At 38.2% G+C, this 20294-nt stretch overlaps 1 protein-coding gene across 2 annotated transcripts in view; it reads left to right on the top strand.

Annotated features, from left to right (window-relative positions):
* GLRB (glycine receptor beta) overlaps positions 1–17293 on the top strand; it is a 47080-nt gene extending 29787 nt beyond the window's left edge. Inside the window, exons 8-10 of one of the 2 annotated variants that reach the window (XM_064710785.1) lie at positions 1767–1919; positions 4145–4437; positions 14785–17293. In XM_064710785.1, coding sequence (XP_064566855.1) covers positions 1767–1919; positions 4145–4437; positions 14785–15081 — 743 coding nt within the window. In that variant the 3' untranslated portion in view covers positions 15082–17293. The remainder of the gene's footprint in view (positions 1–1766; positions 1920–4144; positions 4438–14784) is intronic. The other variant, XM_064710784.1, reaches the window with a different exon arrangement.
* The last annotated feature ends 3001 nt before the right edge of the window (positions 17294–20294 follow it).

Below are 20294 nucleotides of genomic sequence, written 5' to 3'. Positions count from 1 at the left end.
AACCATTTTGAAAAGTTTTTGCAATTCTTTTACTGCAAATCCATTCTGTAAAGAACCTCCATTTAATCTCACAACCAAAACCAGAATTAATATTTCAGTAATGAGAATTGAATATTTAGTATGATGAAATATTTTCAAAGGCTGTTTTCAATGCTCCATTTTTTTATTTACTTGAAAATTCTTATGCTGAAGGTATTTTTACCAGCACATTTCACACACAGAGCTGAATAATTTTGTCAGAAAATCAAGAGAGCTTTTGCTTTAAGGAGCAGATTTTCAAAATTATGTCTTATATAGGAGTTCCCTGACAATTGCAAAAACCCTTAATCTTCACTGCCTATTTCTGTCAACTAATGTTTTATCATACTTACCTAAGTTAAAAGAGGGTCAGCAAATCTGGACTTCTTTTGAAGCAATACATTGAATATTTATATTTGCAAATTTCCTGTTATTCATCAATTTTATGACAGATCAAATAGGTCCTTTTGAGCTGAATGGTGAGGGCAATAGATACCGTACTCTGTCTGATGAAATGTTATTCAAATGAAGGCATACAGAATGAATTTCCTACATAACACAAACAAATAATGATTTTGAAGGTCATCTCTTATTTGAAAACAAAACCTAAAAGTGTCTGGAATCCATTCATAAATTATAGAGGGAAAATTTCTCAGTGAAGTAATCACTGAAGATGATGGAATGAGCTATAAAATACAGTATAGTGTCTTCTACACAAAGATGTTTGTCCTTAATGTTTTATAGTTTTGCTGTTGTGGTGTCTGTATGCCCAAACAGCACTTTTACGATGACATATCATTGTACAGCAGTTAACTGATGGAATATGGAAGGTAAATGGAGAACTTTTTGACACATTCTATCTTCTAAATAAACATCTCACCAATAGGATTGATAAATACAGTCTGATTTCAATTTTTAAGTTTATGTAATATAACATAGAAATGCCTTTTTCTTGTGATAGAATAGTTTTTGAAGTTTTCAGGCTTTTTCCAACACTGTTGTGTTATTATTAACATAGAAATTCCAGTTCTTCTAATTGAGTGAAAATATGGACATTAATTATTTTCTGGTTATCAGACTTCTTGATACATTTGTTATCTCCAGCAAAACATCTAGTAACTGCAACTTTGTTTTGGGTTGAATTCATTTTAAACATCATCTGAAGTTTGTATGCTTTAGATGTTAATTTTAAAAGATTTGATACATTCTTCCTTGTTTACAAAATTTGCAGCTTTTCTAGAGTCTTTTTAAGAATGTCTTTACCAATTTTAGAAGTCATTTGTACCAACTTTCAGTACTGAGGAAATCTCTGGTTAGTCACATTCATTCACCTCATTCCATTCTAAACCTACTGGACTAATATTTCTTAATTCATCTTTTGCACAAAATAATGCTAAGTAGGATTTTCAGATGAGCTTAAACTAGTAGGACTGCTAGACTCCATTGGTTTTGTCAGAACTGTATCTTGAAGCCAGCATCAAGCTGGGAGTCACTTCAGCCTCCTGCTGCTTTGAGACGTGGAAGGGTTCCTTACAGCACAAAGTACCACACCCTAACCACAATTGGTGCTCAAGTAAATCTGTGTTTTGATTCTTTTTTTTCCAAGTTAAAGTCTTTACCTTTATAAAGAAAATCAAAGCATTGAACTTTTGCTTTTAAGCAGAAAAAGACCTGGAAGATATTTTCACCTGAAAAGATATTTTCATCTGCAAAGCACATTAAACATTAATGCATTTATTTCTTTAAAGGTTATTACACTTGTGTAGAAGTAATCTTCACTTTAAGAAGACAAGTTGGATTTTACATGATGGGTGTTTATGCTCCTACACTGCTAATTGTTGTTCTATCCTGGCTGTCATTTTGGATCAATCCTGATGCAAGTGCTGCAAGAGTCCCACTGGGTAACCTGCGTTTTTATGTGCTGTCACAATCCACTGTAACACCATTGAGCCATTCTCAGTTGCTTTGGCTACATGACACTGGACCCTGAAAGCAACTTCACTTCCATTATCCACTCATAATTTTCACTGAACTCTGCTCATTCCAAGCCCTGTGAACTCCACCTTGGCATTAAGACTTCACTTGCTTCTAGTTCCAGCATTTGGGTGAAGAGCACACTGTCTCCACTCCTTCAACCTGGACAAATCTGATCCGTCTATGCACGGGTGATGCTGCAAACACAGGCAATATGCATTTTACAGGAATTCCAACATTTGAATAATGAGTAAGAAAGCAGCATAGTAAGTAAGGCTCTTTATAGCTACCTATTGGAAATGTCTTTCTGAAGATTGATAGAAATGATCTTTGAAAAGAACTAGCATTCCTGTTACCTGACTGGCTTTATTTCATTACAAACTCACTTCATGAGAGTACTTGAAGCTCATACAGTCGTACTGCTCAGCCCAGCAGAGTAGGCAGGCCCTTCATTTATAATGAAATAGCAGGACACAGAGCTAATAGTAACAATATTATCTTGACTAATTGGGTTGTACACAGGACTACAGCTGTGGCATGGCCTGCTGACCCCAAGAGCTCAGTGACGTGCAGAGCTGTTTGATGTGTGTACACTGTTTGTATGTGAATGCTTCAGGTACAGCAGATGGAAAGTAAGCCAGAGTGTACACTGAGGATTCAGTTCAGTATTTGCTGTATCATTCTGTTCTGAGATAACACATCTGATTATTCTTTATTATACCCATGAACAAAAAAAATTCCAGCTTTGCAGTGGTACATTGATACTACATATTTCTAAATAAAACATCATAAAATGTTGTGGTTTAAAATCACATGACCATAAACATTTCTTTATGCTTCAGTGTTCTAAGAGCTAGTGCATTTGAGATTAATGCTAAATAAAATACCATATCAATCAATCTCACTGAAATCCAAATGGGAACACTAGCTAAAGAATGTGTTGCTTGTGATCAAGTAGAAATGAATATTTTCATAGGCCAATACAGATAGTTTCATTTTAATTTACATTTTCACATCCTCAGTTACTTAAAATGGATCTGAAGCAAATAAATCTCTGTGAATGAAAAAAAAAATCATGCACTATAAAAAATATAGTTGAGACTCCTTTTGGCCAACATTTTTATAGACATCAATTCTATTTCATTAAGCCTCCCACTCATAAATAAAGATTTTTATCATTAGCATTCACAAAACCAAAATGAGACCTTCTGAACATGGAGATTGAACTAATTTTTCCCTACATGACAGCCATTTCTAAAGTTGGCTTTTTCCAAGTGTAGCTCTTCGTGCTACTATTTTCACAGGAGCCTGTGAGAAATCTTTCTTTGGCGTCAAGCTTGTATTTGTCTCTTGTGATATGAATCCTGTGTTGATGGTGACATTTGGAAGCCTTATTAGGGGAAATGCTTGGTGAAATCCATGATGAGTGTGACCTTCTAACAGCTTTTGCACATGTGGGTATTTTTCATGATAAGGGCTTCATGAAATGCCCTTTATCTAGAAAGCTGCTTCTTGATCCTTGAAGCTCAAATAGGAAATGACTGTGATCCTCAGTCACCTCCACGTTTTCATCTTCTCAGGGAATTGGGAACAAAGGCTCTTTGATTTGCTCATACAACTTTGCTTGTCAGCAAAAACTTCCCTTTTACCTATGGTCTGAATATCACACTTGTGAACAGCTCATTCAGAGAATTGCTCCTGCTGCAGCACAGTTTAGATTTCTGGGACAATGCTATTCTAATTTAAAGGATTCCATTTTTTGTTTTAAGTATGATATTTTTCTCTTCCACCTTCCCAGAATTAGATGCACATTGTAAGATAAGTCTTTGGAAACCCCATTTCCCAACTGTGTGATGTGTGATGGGACAAGAAACCATAACAACCAGTTTAGCCTCACTTATTTGTTTCTCTGTTTATAAAATGAAGGTAATCATTATTAGTAATTCATCATTAACTGCACTAGCTAACTGTTTAACTTGTTCATTAGCTGAAGGCATGTGCACTTTGTACACCTGCTGCGCCAACCACATTGTGAAGTCCCATTCACTGTTGCAAAACATCAATTCACTATTGTCTGTTTCAGAGGAAGAGCACAGCCACTGTCATTGAAGGGAAGTTTTCTTATTCAATATATTGTTTTCTCTTTTTGTAGGTATTTTCTCAGTGCTCAGCTTGGCATCTGAATGTACCACTCTTGCTGCTGAACTTCCCAAAGTGTCTTATGTGAAGGCCTTAGATGTCTGGCTGATTGTTTGCCTTCTCTTTGGGTTTGCATCCCTGGTGGAATATGCTGTGGTTCAGGTAATGCTAAACAATCCAAAGAGAATTGAAGCTGAAAAAGCAAAGATTGCCAAGGCAGAGCAAGCAGAAGGGAAGGGTGGAAATGCTGCCAAGAAGAACACTGTGAATGGCACAGGGACTCCTGTTCACATCAGCACTTTACAGGTAGGAGCTGCAAAGCTTTGTATGCAAAATCAGCAGTCTTCTCTATTAACCCAAATCCAGGAATATAGTATTTGTAGTAATTTTGAATAGTGCTTAATCTTGGAAAGGGTCATGACATTAAAAACATGCTGGTAACTAATGGCCAGCAGCCTGACCAATTGGTCCCTAGTGATTTGGGGTCAGAAGTTCTAAGTGAAAAATTTATCTTTTTATGTAGTAGCAGAATGGTTGCTGCTTAGCTTCAGGTAAATAAAGTAGCAAGCAGCTTTACAGTTGCTGTTTTTCTCATAATAAATAGCAGCTGTCAAACTGTAACTATTCAGAGGACAGAACTCTCAGACAGTATTTGCTGAGAGCATACTCAAATAACACCCAGCTCATTGCTTTCCTTGGGATGGCCACAGCTGCACTGCATTGCATGCCTGTGAAGCCAGGAATCCAGAAGTCGAGGCATTTGTAGACAAAAGACCTGTCTGCTTGTGTCAAACAGTTCCTGCATTTCTTCGTTGCCAGATGGAGTTTATGTGTAAATCAGTCAGATTTCACTATATGGTTAAAGATGACATGTACAACTTCACTCAGGCCGAAATTTTCCATCATATTGCTAAATTCCTAATATTTTAGAAGTCCCTGTTTGTGCTGCAAGAGTTTTCAGACATCCCAGTCCAACTGCCTTCAGTCCTAAGTGATATTTACTTGACATTTATTCTGCAGAAGAAAATATGTTACTCTACAACACGTCTAATATGAATTTGGCTTGTCCTTTTCAATGAATCAGCAATTCTGTTGTATAAAATAAAGCTGCTAGGCTAGATCCAAGTGGTAATATTGGTACACAGTGACTTCAATGTTTCTTTAAGAAAGGAGTAGTTTATGCAAAAATGGCTGAAATCCTGTCGTAGTATCAAGCTCAAATTATCCCAGCTTGACTAACTAATTGCCCCCAGTCCAGAAGAACTGCAGGTAGCTGCAGTGATCTGCAATACCTGCAGCTCAATGCACTTAACTACCATAATTCTCATCTGGTAGAAGAATATTTGGAAAATGTTTTGGTAGACAACTAGTCTCAGCTTAGAGTAACCCCATGACTGCTTTGGCTTGTGTCATGAGTAATTCCCCAAGCCTAGACAACATGAGAAAGAAAATGGCTCTGCTGTAGTTTTGCTTTCCCTAAACTGAATGGGATAATTTTGTGTTCAGCAATCTGCAGGTCCCAAATCCAGCTGTTTATTCTGACAGAATAGTTGCAAAAATGCAGCAGTGCAGCATATAATATATTTTTCCTATTTCCAATACTTAGAAGTTTTATGTGTTCAGCTCGATAAATTACAAGTTTAACAAAAATTTACAGTTTTTCAGTAGTGTGAACAAAACCAATTGCTAAATTACTGATTCTCCTTGGTATGCATATTCTCTGAGGTACGTGCCATTGTCATATCCAAGTGAAAAATGAAATTATCTATTATCACCTATGTTGTGCTTTCATATTTCAATTTTTTTTTCAAGAAGGCACTGGTATACAGTGTATTTTAAGACTTAGAAGGGTAATCATTATCCACAGAAGTTAAGCAATGTTCCCCATGAGTGTGTCTAGCAGCAGGCTGAAGGATTTTAGAATTCAGAATTCAGTCTGCCCTTCTATTGTAGCAACTCCCCTCCACGATCTTGAAATGCCAGCCTCACCTTCTCATGTTTAACCTGCACTTTTCAGGGTCTTCCCAGCCTTCACAATTTGTTATGAGGGACCTTTAACATTCCAGTAGCTTCTAATGATCTTTATACAGAGATTTACAAAAAAAAAAAAATTTTACAAGCCATAGTGGAAATAGGTATTCCTTGCTGTAAAAGCTGGTCATGTGGCTGAGTAGCTTATGGGTAATGATCCAACTTGAATTAATCCATCTGCTTTGAAACACAACCTACCAGAGGAAACGTATCCTGGGCTGGTAATTTCTGGAAAGATGACCAGGTTGAGATATAAAAACGTCCCAAACCAATGAATCATTTGACATCAGGATGTGGCAGGACAGTGATTCTAGATTTTATATATTTGAAAGCTATAAATCTACCTCGCTGAAAGCTCTCTCTCTGAACCTGCTGCTGTGTAGGAGTACTTTGAAAGTTCTTGGCCCTGGAAAAGCGTGTACTAAAGTCCTAAATCAGAACAGGTGTAAATCTTTTGGTAGCTCTGACTTCTAATCCAAAAGTAGGCCTGCCTCACAAAATTTGGATTACTCCCATACAGACCTAGTAATGATCAAGTAGAGAATGCATTTGTCATATGGAAAATATGCAAGGGAGAGTAACATTAAAGAAGCAGGTAATGGAAAAAAACTGTATGTTGAAAGGCATAAAGAATACAAAACAAAAAGAGGCCTGAGTGCTGTCCCAGAACTTCAGGAGCTGTTTCTCATCAGGGTCACATAGGATTGTGTGGGAGGCAAGAGCAAATACTTTGCTAAATGTCTGGAAAGACTTAAGTGATTTTAGGAGAAAAGGATTACTTATAACTGCACCCCTGTAATAAGTATATGTCCTATAGAAATGTTTAAGGATGTTCTTTTTCCACATAGGAGGTGATATTCAGGCAAAAGTGACTGAGGGTGTAGCTGGAAATGTCAGCATAGCTAGGCTTGAAACAGTGGATATACCAGATGGGACTTGAAGGCAAAAGCAACAGAAAAGACGTGGAAGCAGAAAATTCCAAGTGAGGAGAAACAGGGAGCATGAATAATTCCGTTTATTAGTGTTTCTCCTGATTTAATTAAGCTCTTATGTATTATAAACATTAACTGAATGGTGCTGATACATATCTGTAAATTGTTTTGAGAGGAATCAAATTTAAAAAGAGAAATTACTTTATTTCACTTTAAAATGGCCCTGATCCTGATGCTAAGGCAATTTGTGTTCCCTGAGCAGCAGGCTGTGCACTTCCTGCTTTTGCAGTGTTGCAGTAGTGGTGTCTCTGCAGGAGATCTGGGGAAAGGGCCTGCATGTGGGGTACAGGGAACTTGCTGGGTTGAGAATATTCTTGGTTATGAGGAGGATCAGAGGGAAGCAGGTGGGGCGATCAAGCATCCTTGGTTCCAGTCTTTGTGGAACAACTTGTTTTCATGTTCTTGCTCCATTTGTGAAAGTTAAAATGGGATCGGGTTTGGAGACTTGGCATATTTTATTTTAGTTAAAAAAAAGCATAACAAAACCTCATAATAATCCCTAAAAATACAAGCAGCTACTGTTCCATTTTTATGGACTAAAGGGATAAGCTTTTCAGTGTATCATAAATATTAAAAGCTTAATCTAATTCATAATTGCAGTTTAGGCAAAGCGATCCCCTACAACAGAACCCGCAAGGTTTCATTGAAAGTTGTCAGCAGAAAGCACTTTTGTCACTGTATCAACAGTCAGTGGTCATGATCAATAATTTCCAACAGTGGCAGTGAAGATGGCAAAGTGAAAAGAGTGCTCACAATTTGCCAATCACCCAAAGATGCAGAAAGGCTTCCATGGATGTATAGCTACTTCACCAGCTCCTGGGAAATGGCTGATACAAAAGCTGCATGCTGCTAGCATACGCCAACCCCTCAAGTCCAAGCTTTATGAGTCATGCTCCCTCCAACAAAAACCCTTGAAATGTCAGTGCCATTTTAAACCCAGAGGTTTATCAATATGACTGTCTGATTAAAGTCGAGTGGTCTGTCTGTCAAGATCACCCTGAATCTGTAGGAAAAAGAAGAAAAAATAAGCACTTCTGATGTGTTTTTCTAGGAGAAGCAGTGGCTATGCACTTAGAGGCAAAAAGCCATGAGAAAATACAGCTTGGCTCCCTCAGCTCAGAGAGGCTGCAAGTAGATGCTGTTCTAAGCAGAGGAGAAAATTATGCAATCTGGTGATAACTGCTTGCACTGGCTTTTTATTGGGAATCCTCAGCAGGAGTTTGCATGTGTTTCCTAGCAATGAAACATCATACAGTGAGAAAAACAAGCAAAAAGGGAAATGTTTTGAAGATGATTCATTTTTTATTTTTTTTGCTTTCATTGCTGACGTGATTACAGTGAGAGATTGCGCTGTTAACTATAACAACACCCCTCAATTTGAAAAGTCACATTTTCATCAAGCCCATTTTTAGAAGCTGTCCCCCACAGATAATGTGCTAATGACTGGAGAGAACATTTGCTAAAAGAATGGTTCTGGCAGATGATGAATAGCACTATGCAAGTGGTGGTAATAGCTCTAATGCCAGTTATTTTTAAAAAGTGGTGCTGTTGCTTGCTTTATCTTGTCAGAGCCACATCTAGGCTCTGAAACCAGAGATAGGTTGTGTTCATCTGTACTGAGTTGCAATGTACTTGACCACTGGTGGTGACCTGTGGTGACCTGGTCTACCCAGGTATTTTTCCCTCACATGGAACTCCAGACTCAATTTTTTTTATTGTAGAACCACCAAAAACTCAGGTTACATTTTACCTTGTACACAAAACCACAGGCTGCAGCCTATTTTAATAGTTCCTGACAGCATTTCAGGTACAGAGTAGGTACTTTCTGCTCCAGTGATTCCTGTATTCATCCTTGGAGATAATTCAAACATGACTGTAAAAAGGCCCCAGGCAGTCTGCTTTGAGCAGGAGGTTGGGCTAGATGATCTCCAGAGGTCCCTGCCAACCTCAACTGTGCTGTAATACTGTGATATTTTATGCATTAATATTTTTTGTCCTGTATTTTGGAATGTGGTAGCATATTCCTGCTGAGCTGCACCAGAAAATATACCCAGTGTGAATACAGACTAATGCTAAATAATCACTACTTTATTGATGATCTACATCTATCATTATGGCAAGAACAAGAGAAGAGCACAAAACAAGTGCAAGAGCGATGAATAACAGAGCTTGTTAAAAAACTCCTCCTTCTTCTTGTATGGAAGCCCCTTGCAGAGCTGGCAGCCCTGGGGACAGATGTGCATGCCAACAGGAGGCTGGAAGCACAGCAGCAGAGGGGGTTTTGTGGCAAGGAGGATGTGCTGTGTTGGACAGGGAACACAGCATTCCAGTGGGGAAGCTCTTCAGCCTGAGGGACACGTGCTGGGCTCGAGAAGCTGGCAGTGCTGTAGTGTGTTTGAAGCCTTGCTAGGAGCTATGGATAATAAATTTCTGCTCTCAAAAATGATGGCTTTTATATTGCACTTCATCCTGATGGATAAAGAGGACTTGATCACAGGATGAACAGTCAATTGAAAAGGATCTTTATTCTATTTGCACAAAACAAATTGAATCAAGTCCCTGATATTTTTAATGCTGTAAAAGGTCAGATTTCACAAATTTGACAAGTGTCTAATCTGGATGGAAGAATTTAAACAAAAAGTGTAAATGGGGCTGGTGAGCTAATAATGTTCAAACCAGAAGTAAAGCTACACTAATTTAAGAAAAAACACAAAACCTAACAAATAGCACAATTGAAAACAAATTCACCAAAGATTTAAAACTAATTCAGCTTCAAGCATTTCTCTTTTCTCCTCACTGGCAAGTGGGAGGTGATAGCAATTAATATAAGCTGAACTCAATGAAATAATTGTGTAAGTAAGAAAAGAGATATATGCTTAGCATAACTGAAGGCAATAGGAAGTTACTTTGCATATACAGCAAGAATAAAAAACCTTGTGAGATGAGTAATGGTACTATACTAGGTAGAGGTACTGTAAGTATCAAGAATTAACTGAAAAGAGAAAAGTATTGAACAAATACTCTGCTCCATGTCTGGGGAAAAGCCAAATATATTCAATGTGAGGATGAAATAGCTCTCATTCACAGTAGCTGATGAGAATATTAAACAGTATCTATTAAATTTAGACATTTTACATTCAAGATTTCAGCTTAAGTTGCATCTAGAATTTTTTTACAGAGCTGGTCTGTGAGTGCTGTGGAACATTAATGTTGATTTTTTAATAAATCCTTTAAATCTGGGAGGGTTTCAAAATACAGCAAGAAGCTAACTTTGTGCCAGTACTTTTAAAGCTAAGTGGCATAACATGAATAATTATAAGCCTGACATCAATCAGTGGAGAATATTGCATAGCTTACAGGGCTCTGACTAATAATTATTGTTTGTAAGTATTAATTATCTTTAATATTACTCATAATTCAGCCCTATGTTAGCTCCTAAATGGCTCAGTGAAATTAATCTGTTTATTCATTTAATCAAACTGAATATAACTTTTTAAGTACTATCAATTAGGTTGACAGAGGTAATGATGTGAAGGTAAGAAATTCTTGAAGAACATTTTTCTTGGCTTCATGTGTCAGCCTGGTTACATCATCTAAATTATGCAAAATCAAAGTTAGATTTGTTACCATCTCTGTGTACCAGCAGTTAATCAGACTAACTATAGTCATGCCTCGTGTCTGAACATTGAAGCCAAATAAATTCAGATTAGAAATAAGGTACATATGTTTCTGAGGAACAAAGTCATGGAAAAAATTCTCCATCCTGGATGTTTTTAAAGGAAAATCTAGTTTAACTCGTTTGGGCAGTAAATGTGGAAAGTGAGGAGGAGCACCAGAAGCAGCAGAGGCAGAGGTGGGGAGTTAGTTGCTCCTGCCTGAAAGTCTGCATGCATAGGCAGCACTTATTCTTTCATCTCTTTCCCCATTTTCTTCTCACATTATTCCCCTAATTCTGCAACCAAAGGCATTCTGCAGAGGCACACGTGCTGCAGCTCTGGAGCAGCAGCAGGTGTCGAGCTTGGCGACAAGCACCTGTCAGCCCGAATTATTTAAAAGGTGAGAAAGGATATCACAAGGGGCCTTATGGATTCTAGGAGGCATTTTTAGGTGCTTCGGAGCTGTTCGTTAAAAGACAGGTAGTCTGTCCATCCTACTGAACCTAGACAAGATGGTCCAGTCCCGGAAGAAACAGAGAACTAGGTCTGTGTTTTGGGCCAAGCCCCATGAGCTGTCACCTTCCTGTGGTCTCCTTGGCTACCCCCCAAATCCATTGCAGAGAGACAAAGAGTCACTGCCCAGCTCCCCGGGAATGCAGGGTGTCCCTACACTATCCCAGAAGCCTTCCCTTCCCAAACAGCTGCTCCCCATCCTCTGCTGAGGAAAAGCCATAAATCTGGTGGAAGCATCCTGTGGGTTGGGTCTGGCTCACAGGTCATGATGCTGGGGCAGGATAAGGCAAGTGACATCAAGTATTTTCTGTGTCAGGATAAAGTCAAAAGTATGTATTTTACTTTTCTTTACACATCAAGTGTAGAACTCTAAAATCAAGCCCTACAATATTTTTTGTACAGAAAATGTTCCTGTAGCATTTGGTAAGTTTTTTGTGCAGTAAGTGGGGAAAGTGAGGAGGAGCAGGGGCATTGTTAGGATTATTGTTGCACTTCTAGCACAAACCAAGGCAAAATCAATAAAAATCAGACAGTCATATATACTTTATATTATATAACATTGTTTAGGGAAAGTTTTAGGTCAACTGGAGTGAATTTAGTTTAAAACAACAGAAACATTGAAGAATTGAAGATGTATATGAGAAAAAATTTTAAAATATGTTCATGTAGCAGCTGAATGCAGTAAATAGAAGAATGTCGGAATTGTAAAACCACGGAAATAGATGAAGTTCTTTTCAAAAGTAACATATACTTATTAAAGAAAAATTTGGGTCAGGTTGCTCATACAAGGAAAATTGTGTCACCCTGATAAATCAGTATTCCAGCTGACACTGAACTAAGCAAAGCTGTGTGTGAACATGCTGTGAACAGTTCTCTGCTTATAAGGCAGAGGTGACCTAGAATCCACTCTCAGTCCTGAATGGGAATGAGAACCGACTTGTAACAGCCTTTAGGGGAGCACTCTAGATACTGTAGTTGGAACAGGAATATTTTGTGCTAGAAATGAGAGGATTTAAGCTGCAATTAGTGTCACTGAATTTTTACAACGTATTACCGGTAGTATGAGGAATGGGCTACAAATTTTCAAATCCAAAAGGAGGCCTATAATTTCATACATGATTCCATTTCTTGTCGTGGTCTTACTAAATCTTGCTAGATTTGACCATGGAAAAAATCTAATATTCCTATGACTCTTCAGTTAACATGCACCCCAGTCCTGCAAGCTCATTTTTCATTGCACAAGGGTCTGCTTTATATCTTCATTACCTATGTCGTTGGATATGATCTAATTGGAAGGAATGTCTCAGATTGGTGAATTATAGCATCCTGTCACCCAGGGTCATATAATCATGTTTATCTGTGTCTTAGTCACCACCTTACTTGACAGTTTGCCCCTGCTACTCCAGTAATGAACACTGTCTCAGGCTGTCAAGTCTTTGAGGACTAGGAGACAGTTGCAAGAGATTTGTACAAATAGATTTGTCCTGCCATCAGGGAACACCTATCTTGTTTTTCTTTTTTGTAACCTGGAATCTTGATTTTGTGGTGGTTTAGGAATGATATTCTCCAGTTTAGTACTCCCACTAAAACTGCGCACTGCTCCACCACCTTGCTCCAAGTGGAGGCACAAAAGATAAAGATAATGGTTTGAGATAAGAAAAATTTACTGAAAATGGCAATGAGATATGAAAACGAGCAGCAATAATATTAGCAAAAAAAAGATGTAAGAAAATAAATGATTCACACAGAAAAATTCCCTGGCAATAGGCAATACTGGATGGCTTCCTCTGTACATTTTGTTGACCAGAAAAAAAGTCTTTGTGCCAGAAGGGAATCCCTTTCCCTAGCCCTGGAAATGACCTGAGACATGAGGTGATACAGAATAACCTCTGCGCCCTTGCCATGTCTCCTCCTGGCTACTGCAAAAATTAACCCTCTCCTGGCTGGAACCAGGACAAACCTGCACCTCAGTTTAATGCATTGGTTTCAAAAGGTACTGCTTTCATGAAAAATAGAACTCTGGAAAATTTGGGAAGGTGTAACCACTTTTTTCAGAAGGAATAGTGCCATGCTTCTTTTCCACCCTGCACTAGAATCAGCTTTGTCAATAATGGGAGTAAAAGCCCCAATCAAAGTTTAAGTCTTTTCTTGACTGCCTCAGTTCTTTCCACACAGGATAGGTTGTCACTGTTGTAGAGAAGCTAATAATATTCTTCAGAATATTTTTCATTCATCCATAAACCTGGTACTGTATTTATGACACTATTATTATTATTTTAGTAGTTACAAAATATGACTATGCAAATATCCCAAACTATCAGCCAAAAACTGCAGAAAACCAGAGGTGGAGAGAGCTGAGGGTAAAATACCTGAGGTCATTGTGGAGGAGACAGGCTAATGGGTAAAAGGGACAGCAGCTTTTGGAGCTGCTGAGTTTTAGTGGACCACTGGCTCCAGGAAGCCTTACTGAAACATACATTTATGTCAGTTGCCCATGGGTATAGCCTGAAAACTAGCAGTTTTTTAACTAATGCTAAGGTTATATATGTGAACAAATTTATAGTCTGTATTCTTCTCTCTGCTTTCCTGAGTAGTCCAACTGAAGTGAAAGTGTGGGAGAGGTTTATCCAAGCCACAAAGAACAGTGCCTTGCAAGTAGCCTCTAAATCACTTCAAGCTCCCTGAACAGTGTGGGGTTCATTCTCCTAGAGATGTGTTGAATCTGAAATAAAAACTTTATAAAATCCAAGGAAGAGAATATAGGAACCTTTTTTCCTCACAGAAAAAAAGTATTGCTTGATCCCCAAAAGCAGTAAAGGAGCTATAGGAAACACAGGAATTCTGTTGTTGGATTTAGATTTCCCAGTTACAGACTTTTGCAGTGCTGAGAATAGTGTTACATCTGTGTTCCCCGTTTTTAGAGAGGCACTAAACTCCACAGGTACAGTGCAAGATGGTCACCCTAGGATGAAGTATAAGATCCTGACCTGTTAACTCTTTGGAACCAGAACAAACTGAAAATAATTGCATCAAACATTGAATTTTAGGGCTAATTCTGACTATAGGTTTCAGAGCTTAAAAAAATGCAAGTAATGAATAGTAGCAGGTCTGCAGGTTCATCAGCACAGAATCAATATCCAAAAATACTCCCCACAAAAATATTCTCTCCCCTTCTATCATCTTAAAATGAAGGAGTCTAACTATAGCAGATTGCAGAGCATGAGGTACCTTGTGCATGAAAAATTACACAATTATGAATGTTTGGATTAGTTGATATGATTGACTGATCTTCCTTAAGTACTTTATAACATAACCATTCCACAAATTAGTCTGATGTAATGTATCCCTATCAACAAGTAATTCTCTCTATGTTTGTTTGCAGTGTTCTTTAGCAGCTGCATGAAGTTTGCTAATGAGTTGTGGTGAGTCGATCATGATTCCCCTCATTCTTTATTTCATAGGTTGGTGAGACCAGATGCAAAAAAGTTTGCACTTCGAAATCTGATCTGAGATCCAATGATTTCAGCATCGTTGGAAGCTTGCCAAGGGATTTTGAATTATCAAATTATGACTGTTATGGGAAGCCCATTGAAGTCAACAATGGGCTCGGGAAATCTCAAGCAAAGAACAACAAGAAGCCTCCTCCTCCCAAGCCTGTCATTCCATCAGCAGCAAAGAGAATTGATCTTTATGCAAGAGCACTGTTTCCTTTTTGCTTCTTGTTCTTCAATGTCATATACTGGTCCATATATTTATGATAAATCTTTTATTTTTTTTCATATGTGTAAAATATAGCCCATTTCATTATCCCTTCCCAGTCATGAAGGCCACTGTGTGAAATTATTTGCATTTGCAAAGCAATATGTTGCATCTTGATGCCGTGCGATTGTACTGAACATATGGCATCTGAAATTTGAATGAAAGCATGACACTGCAATGTCTGTGCTCTGACCAACTTTGTATATAAATGTACAGCATACATCCTGCTTTAAGAATATATATGAAGGACGATGCCTACTACATTATAAAGCTGAATAACGTTCCTCAGTTATTAGTAACATACAGAAATTTAAAGTGTTTCTGACAATGAAACTGATGTGCACGTTGAGTATTATTAAAATCAGTATTCTAGTATATGTAGTATTTAACAGCTTTTCTGCTGGTTTCCAGAGGAAAAAGAAACACCCACCAAACATCTTGTTCATGTATAATTTCAGCTGGCACCGTTGAAGAAAAAGCTAAGGTGTAATTATTATTATTATTTAGGCTTTGTAAGTGAAAGCAGCATCAAGTAAGCAGATTTTGTCTATGTGGAGAAATAAAGATCAGGGAACTACTAATTTTGTAAAATCAGCTAATTTAGGAAAAAAACCCCAACATCTATGTCCATGAAGCAGGCACAGTTAAGTGTGTTAGAATATGCTGGCAGTAAAACATTGGGGCAAATTTTAACTGCTGCTTCTTTCGGCACAAACTAGATACAGTATATTAAAAAAACCAAGCCACTTTCTAGACTAAAGGTACCAGGAGTTTTGGAGAGGCATCACAAGATGCAGTTCAGTATCAGGTTTGTTATAGATTTTTGCATTAGTTTGTCCTCTGGCTCAGCATCTGTAGCATCTGGCAAGCCTGCAGTATGTAAGTCACAATTTTTTTGTTGTTGTTGCATTGGACACGTCTTACTTGATTTGTTTTGTTTATCCCCTTGAAAACTTTCATTTTAAACAAACCAATTATCAAGACAAAATCCCATTTTCACCAATGAGGATACTTTTTCTTGTTTGCGTGCTAGCTAGCACGTTGCCCCCTGTAGGAGTGAAAACCTGTCCAAAGGTCTAAGGGACTGAGACTCTCATGAGCCCTGGTGTGCCTGTGTGTTAATTAATGGCTGCCCTCACCAACTCATTGATCTGGCTGCTACATTTTGGTCCTATGCATGAAATAGTTCTGACAGGAGACTGCTTTCCGTTTTCCAGAGGAAATACTATGGCATGGAGACTGCCTTAACATGAGCTCCTTGGTGTGCATAGGGCAGGGCCTTGGGTCTCCATTGAATGCAAGGGTACATCCCCTCATGAGAGCAAGTCATGAGAAGAAATGTGGCCCAAAGAAAGCTGCATGCAGGTAGGCATGTGAGTAGAGTGTGTTTCTTGAGGGCAAGGACTTGGCCTCAGCCCATGAGAGCATGCCACACACGTCTCTGCTGGGGACATGGGGCACCACAGCTAGTTACAGTATGAGAAAAAGACAATTCATGAAAGGAAATCCGGACTGTTGGCCCCTCACAGGCTAGGAAGGGACTGGCTTAAATGCATGAAACTTCTATAGTGTGGAAACAAACAATCCCACTTATTGTGCTACATTTCTGGCGTGTCCAGGATGTGCTGAGCTAATGCAGGCCACAAGGATCACTTGGGTGTTGCCCACAAGGTCAATATTGTCCACATACAGCGATCCTGCACAACTAAAAGTCCAAAAGCATGGACTCTTCATAGCATGGTCACACACCAGCTGCCTGGCCACTGTCTCATGGGGGTCTCAGGTTTTGGGTTTCTTTCTGATCTGAAGAAACGGAAAGCAAATCCCAGATGTTATTGAGCTGTGTGGAATGGGTCTGAGGGAAATGATATCTTTAAGGTCTAGTTCAAATTTTTAATATTTCTGTTAGTTGAAGGTAATTGCAGAATTGTCAGAGACTCTGAGAAGCAATAAGGATAAATGAAAGAGAGGAAGGATGGGAGGGGGAACTTTTATATATACAGAATGGTATATTTATAGACATTATTTATTCTCATACTTGTATTTTTTCTTACAGTACTGGAAGGCAAAAAAATAATTACCTTGTGTTGGAAATTATATGAATTTTGGAAGATAACTTTCTTGTTAGAACTCTTATTAAATGATTTATCTGTAATTAATGTCCACATTCTATCTGTAAAATCTCAATTATAGATTTTATTGTTAAATTAATCTTTGTTCCTTCTTGCTTTCCTGCTTACTTGATGGCTTTTGTGTTTTATCATAAAACACTTAATCAATAATACACTGTAATTGCTTTCCAACTCACACAAAGGGAAGCAAAAGGAATGCATATTGTTCAGATAAAGGTTTTTTTGTTCATTACAGCACAAAAACTGAGGCCAGAAGCGAAGTTTACCAGCAAATTTGAAACTAAATTTAAAGTGAAACCAAGCATCAGCTATAAAGTATTAATTTTCTTTTTACTTGCACTAGATAATATTGCAGTATTTGTATTACCCTGGAATATATTAGCTTGTCCTACTGAGCAGTAATAATTGATTTCTTTTATTTTTCTTCTTTCTGCTAAAGGTCATCAAGAGTTTTGCACACCATCTCACATTATGGTCCACCAGCACCCTCTAGTTGTAAAATTAATCCTGTTGACTGATTTCCAGAATAAGGCGCAAATATAAAACTGTATAGGCAAAATAGGATCCTAATTTCTAATTATATATGAAAGAAAAAAAGAATTATTAAATTAAAAATAAATGGGCACAAAATTAATGTGCAGCTGTAGAAATTTTCCATGCAGTTAAAATTTCAAAGTATAGAAATGAAGAGATTCAAGTAGTAGCAAAGGTGAGGTTCATGAAGTGCAGCTTAGGAACTCAATTACTAGTCCTGATGTCTAAACAAACCACATGACAGCAAAATCTGGTTTTGTGGGAGAGCCCATCTGTGTATCAGCTGATATTTACTTCAAGGTCTGCAGTTAACTGGTAGGAGAGTTACAAATTTGTGTTCTACCTTTAAGATAAACCTTGGTATTTTCTTGGTTCTTAAGCATCGAGGGGTAGTATTCAAGTAGCTAATTCTGTTCTTTTGTAGTATCATCAGCCTTTAGATATCTTTCTACATTTTTTCAGGATTTTAGAACACTGCATCAGGAATTTCCATGGAGATTATTCAATTCATTTCTCAACTGCATCTACAAATTTAAGGTAGGCAATAAGTAAGAGTGCAATTTGAGAAATGTGTCAGCTGCTCTGCATTAGTTCCCTGTAGCACACATGTTTGACACTTGGTTTTAGGAGCGGGTCTTCAGTGTATAATGGCACCTCCTCTTTTCTTCCCTTAATTCTAGCTGAGATGGTGCATGGGAGCAGTTGGTCTTTTGAGGAAAAGGGTTTATTTTTGTAAGTGCAATGTAGAGAAGATTGACCACTTGGAAACTCTGCCAAGCAGCTTTCATTCTAAAAGTCTTCAGAATTATTTGGACTTGTTAACAGGGTAAAGGAAGACCCATTAAAGAGAAAGCAGAAACACTGCCATCTGGGTTAGTGTCAATGGGCACAACCACAGTGATTGATCTGACTGCATAATCTTGTAAAGGAAATGCACTTGCAAGTAATCTTTATTTAAAGATATTTTACTCTGAAGAGAGACAATACCTTACTTAAGCAGTCTGTTATAGCTGTTAAGGGAATCTCTTAACAGACCTCATAATACAGTTATAATACAGACCATTGTCTCTGCTTCAATTAAAGCAGGTTATCCTTATGGTTACTGGGGGATTGCAATGGGGGTGTTTATAGAATAGGTAGCCTTGAGTTATTTATTTCCAAGGGAGTGCAACCTGAATATTTGCAGTGTCAGGTGATTTTTCAGGCTATTGAGATACTGTAGTGCTGCACTGAGTACAAATGAGGTATGTAGCAGATAAGGGAATGAGAGGACACTGTTACTTGATGCTTTCATGTACTAATTCCAGGATTAGAGAAGGTAATGTGGAAAGAAATTCAGATACAGATAAATTGAATAATGGTTTTGTTTGTGTCAACTGTTTAATTTGTGTCTAGAAATTTTCTTTGTATATAAATGAGTTACTTTATTTTTATATTACTATAAGGAATTAATAAAAAACTGGGAAAATTAAGCTCATCTGTAGTGCCCAAAAGATAAGGAAATAAATTATTTTCCTCTGTAGTTCTACCCCTAAGAAAACAGTCGAATATAAAGAAAAATTTGAGGACATAAATTCCTCATCATTGTGATTTTGTCTGTGCCATTGTATCAGATCAGTCACAGGCAATCTGGGCTGCTTGCAGCACTCCCTTGCATTTTGCCTTACTCAAGAAAGTTGCCCACCCCTGTACTCCCCTTGTACCTGTCCTCCTTCCATCAGTGTCAGCCTACATTTAAAATAAAGATTTCTTGGCTATTTTGAAATTCTTCTGAAAGCCCTTCATAGCTACAAGTATGTCTGTGCTGCAGTCACTAAAATGTCTGCAGCTAGTGCAGGCTTATCCAAATTAGCCTTAAACTGGCTGTTTTGGGGCGGGCTGGAAACATCACCATGGTGACAGTGAGCTGTGGCTGGGAAGCCTACCTGCTGGCTAGGGCAGGGAAAAATATCCTTGGAGTTCACCCCCACAAAGCTTTGTGGTGCCTTGGCTGCTGTGCTCGAGCAGTTGGTTTAAAGTTAGCTCGTGTGGGTGTTTGTCAGCCCGTGCCTGTGAACTGTAGGTGTGTGCTGGGTGACGCATGGGGAGCTAGCACAGAGAGATCCTTCCTACAGCTGCTGGGAAAGATGGCACTGTAAAATGTCCTCTCCACAGCTCTTGGTCACCTACAGCATTTCTGACATTTTTAATTTTGAGCCCTGACAGGAGTAGTGAAAAAAAAATGCCAGTTTGCCTTTGGTGGCAATGACAAAAAAATGCCAGTTTGCTTTTTTCCTGAACCAATGCACGTGTAAATGAATGAGTTGGATTTGCCCACCTGAGCATGAATGAGATTTCCTCATGAGTCTTGGCCATAAGACTATCCCTCTTATGAGCCATTCTGTCTAAAGTCCCTACCGCTAACAGTGGATATTAGATCACAGTCTTTGAATGAATAATGAGACTAAAGGAACTAGTGGGACTAACAAGAATGAGTCTTTCTGGCTTCCTGGTTGTCCATGCAGGTCAATGCTAATTTTGAGGGGCACTGATTGCTTTTCAGCGTG

This window comes from Zonotrichia leucophrys, chromosome 4 (assembly GCF_028769735.1).
Source record: "Zonotrichia leucophrys gambelii isolate GWCS_2022_RI chromosome 4, RI_Zleu_2.0, whole genome shotgun sequence".
NCBI classification, from domain to species: domain Eukaryota; kingdom Metazoa; phylum Chordata; class Aves; order Passeriformes; family Passerellidae; genus Zonotrichia; species Zonotrichia leucophrys.
The sequence above is the reverse complement of the archived record's forward strand: the minus strand, read 5'-3'. Positions and strand labels throughout refer to the sequence as shown.